The following is a 6,000-nucleotide window of genomic DNA, read 5'->3' on the forward strand; positions in this document are numbered from 1 at the left end:
AGAATAACAGAGTTGGAAGTGACCTTGTAAGTCATCTAGTCCAACCCCTCCCCCCATCCAAGCGGGAGGCCCTACACCATTTCTGACAGATGGCAGTCCAGTCTCTTTTTGAAAGCTTACAGTGATGAAGCTCCCAAAACTTCTGAAGGCAATCAGTTCCATTGGTTGATTGTTCTCACTCATATCATATCTCATAACTTTAATATCTTGGGATGAATCATTTTTCAGGATATTTTGTTTGGGATCTCTAATGTAATTTATTGCTGCTTTCACAGTTGTTCTCTGATAAGCAGCATAAATCCTGTCTATTGGCTTTGTTTATTGTGCATACCATGGATCATAGTATACATAACAAAAGATAAGATAGTGTATTTTGTACTATCAGCATGTAACAATTGAATTCTTTGTAACTTTCAATGCTCCCCTACACTATGCTTCTTTCCTCTGATGTGCTTATTGTAATAGGGAGATAAATTTATTAATTATTTTATTAAATTATAGTTTCATACCCAATGAAATAGATATCTAATAATTCAGGAAAATTTCCAGTTTCAGTTTAGCAGTTTAGTGTCTGATTGTCCCATTAAATCAATGTCATAAATCCACACAATATTAATTAAACATATCTTTGGTCTATGGGAAGCTTACATTATTCATTCTTAGAATTATTGTAATATTCACCTAGACACCTACATACAATAGGATGGGGAAATAAAAGTAAATGTAATCTCAGTTGTATGAGTTTCTTGAGCTAGAATAATTGAATCACATTATTTTTTTTTTGCCAGGTATAATAGTAATGCAAATATCTGTTCCTGTCTATGGTTAATAAATGTGCTCATAAAATTTTACAGCCTTATTCTCAAGCACTAGTTAACTCAAATATTTTTTCCCCATTTTTCATGTTCTGGGTACAGTGAAGGCATTTTCTCCTTCTTTTGTAAATCTGGATTATCATGGCAGACAAAGAGGCAGAATGAAAAATGGAACTACAAATGTTATTAGCATTGTTAGCTATGCTATGCACAATAGATTCATCCAGCTTAAAAGCTCATCCTAAGGGTCAGGTTCCTTCACCAAATCCAGCATGATGTAATACATCCAACTTTGTTTTTAGCATTAAAAGTTTTCCTTTACATTTGGAGTAAAAGGGTTGAGCATGATGTTAATGGCCATTTTGACCCAATAGTAATAGTAGTACAAAAGAAGCAGAGGAAAGAATGCACAGCTAGAAACATGCAATGGTAAATATGTGAATGAGAGCAGAAAGGAGCTTTGGCACAAAAATGTTCAAGCCATTTTGGCAGGATGACATCTTGGCATGTTTCTAGGCATGTTTCTCTGGCACAAATTGACTTTACTAGCTCAGCTATCATAACTTTTTCTTTTTCTTTTTGCATCAAGTGAATTCTTGGACAAAAGACTATCAATCACATAATAGCAAATCTACGTAACACAATGGAAATGTACTGAAATTATTGCATTGTGGAAAAAGTAAGAAGTTATCTGAAGCATGTGCAATATTGTTCATTCACCCAAAAAGCACACACAGATGGGCATTTCCAGTTCATATTTGTCAAAGCATTGGGGGAGAAATCTATTTCTAATTGAGATGAAAATAAACTCACCCTGAGAACTGCATTCACTAGAAGGCAAGAAATGATGAGGGAAACTCATGATATGGTTTTGATATTAGGGTTATGGATTTAGCTTTATGAAAATAAGTCCTAGAAGGTCTGAGTTTAAACACCTATCCCCATGGTTCCTACATACCTTGTGGTGAGATTTCTTTTCCCATTTGGAATAACCATGTTGCTTCTTGGCAATATTTTGTGAGTCCCTTGCCATTGCTTTCTTTCTAGAGCTGAGAAAGATTGACTGGTTGATACATTTGTTTTTGTTTTCTGGAGGAAACTAACAGACATTACTCTAGATGACCAACCTGCTTTCCATTAATTAGAGAAAGCTTATTGTTTTCCTGAGAAGGGCAATGTTTACTGCAGACTGTCCTTCGGTGAAAAGATTTATATTCTTCATTGCACTGCTGATTGCATAAAGAGCTAATATAAAGAGCCAATGGTCACTTCCTCACAAATCATGTTCCTCTTAGTTTATTTTTACCTTTACTAATTGACACATTGATAGAACTACCATTATTCTGAATGCAATCTAGTGCATATGAGAACTAAGTCAATATGTAGGGCAATCATAGTGAAAAGAAGACGTAGTAGACTGAAGCTTGTGATATATACAGCATAATCTCCTATTTTCACTGCTGTGATATTAAAAAAAGGAAATAAATGATCACAAAATGGATGATGAGATATTATACTAGGAGGGGAAGAGGGCTTCTTAATTGCCAACAGCATATATACAATACTGCAAATTGTTATGCATGTTTATTGTTATTACTTGATTCCAATTATTGTAGAACAAATAAGCTATTATTATCTCTATGACAACTACAAGTCCATCTGCATAAAACAAAGAATTGAGTGTTTCTATCCCAGAAATACAGCTGTGCAATTTGTGTTGTTCTCCTTCCTACTATTTTCCTCAGGTCATATTTATATCCTAGGAACAAGTCATAGGAAACCAAATGAGACTTCTTTCTGAGGAGGCCTGAGTAAACTGATAGATATCTTGATGCAATTGGTAAAAAAAAAAGCTTATAATCACAGCAAAACTCTAGCCCTCTGAAGGGGGCTGCACATCACAGCTTGATAAGATTTTTTTTCTTTGGCTATCTAATCAATAACTACAATAGTCCTAGTAGACCCACCACCCTCCTTGCCTTCAGGAATGCTGCTGAGACCCTGTTGTTTTTTCTCCTCCCCTATGTTGGGTCAACAGGAGAGGAAAGCTCACATTTGTCATTTTGTGATGGGGTTGTTGTGGTGTTTGGTATTGCTAAGGGAGTTTTAAATTGGTGTTGTTATTTCTTCATCTATTGTTAGCTGCCTGGAGTTCTTAGATACAAAATGATTTACCAGTTCTGTAGGAGCTCTGCTGGATCAAAAAAATTGGCTCACCTTATCCAGCATTTTCTTTTTTCCCAAAACCAATGAGATAGCTTTGCGACATTCACAAGTAAAATCTGCAGAATGTAATCTCCCCATGCTGTTTATGGCAATTGAGAAATCACCAGGGACAGGTAGAAAATGTTTGCATCTTTCCATCACAGATATGTTTCATGCCATTTCAACAACAATCTGCAATTTAAAAATATTGCAATAAAAACTTGCCTTTTTTAAAAAAATGTGTTTTGAATGTAATTATGTAAAGGTATGGTTTGTCTCCCTTTTATCTTGACTTTTATTAAGTCAAATAAAATAATTTGTTCAGATCTCTTTAATCAATACTGTAATTAAATACTGCTTAAATTTTTTACATCACTATAAAACTACAGAAAATCTATGTGGTTTAATTATGAACTAGGATAGCTTTAAAGAAAATATTGTATGTGGTGGTTGAAGACATATTTATTTATTGTTCTGTGCATTCACACCTTTCCTTCAAAACTTAAAAGTAAAAATGGACAAATATTCTCAAACATGAAATCCTAAGTTAGGCAAGTAAGCCTTCAGTCATGGTTCTATGAATCATTCTTACATGCATTTGAAAACACTAGTCAAATTTGTACAAATTATTGATTTCTAAATTAGAGGTGATTGCTTAATACTATTTTTTTTCCACTTTTCAGATTGGCAACGCTTGCTTAGGAAACCAGAATAATGTAACAGATCCTAGCATGCAGGTATAAATCTTGTTCTTTTTATACATTCTGATCACCCAAATTAAATTCCTGCTTTCTCCCTTGTTATGAATCATCAGCTTTGAAAGAGCCACCATGCTCTATACAGTGTTATTTTTTATTCTCTGAGTTGGTGTGTTATTTTTGCACTTTGTTTTGTTTTGTCTGAAATTTCATTTCTAATCTACAGCTCTAAATTATCTAAGACAAATCTATTGATGCAGGAAGAGGCATTGGTATAGGAAGAAGACAATGAAGAAAAATTTACAATTGAGACCCTCTTATCACAGTTTTTTTATTCATTATCAATATTAGCATTTTTATTTATTGATACTAGTTTAGCTTGACAACATGTTCCTGTTTTAGTTTGTAGAAGTCAATACTGGATAAAAAATTAGAAGCCAGCAGTCAGGGCATTCATAACAACATCTGAATGACTTTGCTAGAGTAACCCTCTTGTACGAAGGGTATTATACCAGAAGGAGAAGAATGAACAATTTGAACATTAGAACCACTATAGACTTGTGATGACTCATATGTTGATATGTCTACATTGTGAAGTAGCAGATATCACAACAATCTAGATAGGTTTCTGGAGAGTGTTGGGGAGGAAATAGATTGTTGTCCACAATGACATCAGTAATATTGTAATCAATCAGTTCTGGAAGACAAATGTAGTCTACTGAGAAGTCCAGGACCACCAGAATATTTTCATTGTCAGAAATTGTATTTGTATCCTACACAGGGTTACAGAGAATGGAATCCAAAATTTTAATATGTGGTTCAAATAATAACACAATTTTGAGATAGTTAGAGACAAATTTTATATGTTCTTAAATAGAAAATGAGTGATTGGTCATAGCAGGACATCTTAACTATAGTCCAATGTTCCTCCAATTTTCATCTTCATTTTCTAGAGAAATAATTTTAGGCTTATATTTGTCCTAACCACTTTTCAACACACTAAGAAATTTGGGAGTACTATAGCATAATCTAATAGATAATAGGGAAAGCCAAATTTTACAGATGAGCATGTTACTTGCAACAAGGTTGTATATTTTTCTTCTCTCTGTTATTGCCTGCTATGAATTTTAGATGGTAAGAGTCTGTCTTCCTTGCCTTGTCTATATTGACAAAAATATATAGAACATATTGGTAATATACTATCACCATTCTATTCCTTCTCTGCTGCACTCCAACAGTCCATCAAGTGATAAGATTATATTGGAAAAGGGGAATCATTTCTAGATTTTCCATCCTAATCCATATTTTCCCAGGAAGTTAATAAAACATTTTCTAGAAAAATCTTCTTAGTACACAGAAATGAGTATGTAGTTATTTAATGAGAAGAAAATCTGCATATTTGCTATATTGCCTTGTTACTGTGGATTCCACTCTATGTGAAGGCATATGAGTTCTCATTGTGCTCCATTTTCAACTGCTCTGTTTTCTATTCACACAAACCATCAATACAGTATTTTGCCCTTAGTCACATATTTCTTTCCCCAAGATAATCAGACTTGGAAAAAAAGGCAGCAATTCATTATGTTATTTCTGGTATATTAATTAACATGGCTGGTCAATAGCTGAGCAAGCAAATGTGGAATTATTTTTAGTTAGTAAGGATTGGGCAGCTGATAATTTCTTCTGTTTTTCTTTGTGATTTTTCCCCCTTATACTTCTCCAAGGGAAATATTCTTTATTGACAATGGCAGTTTTGTGGTGCAATGTAATCTATTTATTTGCTTTTCAAGAGGACCCAATTCTTTTCATTGGAGGGTTTTCCTTTGAAGCAGATCAACCTTATTCTTTGGTGTCCAAATCTATGTTTCCATTCCTTGCAAGTCCCATTGTAACATTTTAATATTGATTGTGTTTTCTTCATTATACCCACAGAAATCGCACAGTCCTCCATGGATTAAACCAGAGAATAACAAATCAACCGAGAGAAAAGGAAACAATGCTGAAGAGTCAGCTAAAATCAGTGAAAAGACTCTGTAAATGACATCTTGCTATCTTTAAAATGTTATTCATTTGCTATCGTCTTCATCTTTTTAGTCCACAGGCATGAAAATGTACCAGGTTTCTAGAGCATGCAATTTTTTCACTATTTTATGGATGTTTGTAAATTAGTCAAGAAATTTCTGAAATAGATTGACTAGTATCTTTCAGCAATAATCCAACACAAATGGATGTTTGAAAAAAAATGCTTTGTAATACAGTCCAGTTTTTTGAAATATTATTCT

At 33.7% G+C, this 6,000-nt stretch overlaps 1 protein-coding gene across 1 annotated transcript in view; it reads left to right on the forward strand.

Annotated features, from left to right (window-relative positions):
* The window catches only part of LUZP2 (leucine zipper protein 2), a gene marked incomplete at both ends in the record, with an annotated part of 438,735 nt that extends 432,980 nt beyond the window's left edge, over positions 1-5,755 (forward strand). Inside the window, 2 exons of the mRNA XM_083349683.1 lie at positions 3,704-3,757; positions 5,651-5,755. Of these exons, the coding sequence (XP_083205809.1) occupies positions 3,704-3,757; positions 5,651-5,755 (159 nt within the window). The remainder of the gene's footprint in view (positions 1-3,703; positions 3,758-5,650) is intronic.
* Positions 5,756-6,000: the final 245 nt, after the last annotated feature.

The sequence above is a fragment of the Vipera ursinii genome (assembly GCF_947247035.1).
Source record: "Vipera ursinii genome assembly, chromosome: 1".
Classification (NCBI taxonomy): domain Eukaryota; kingdom Metazoa; phylum Chordata; class Lepidosauria; order Squamata; family Viperidae; genus Vipera; species Vipera ursinii.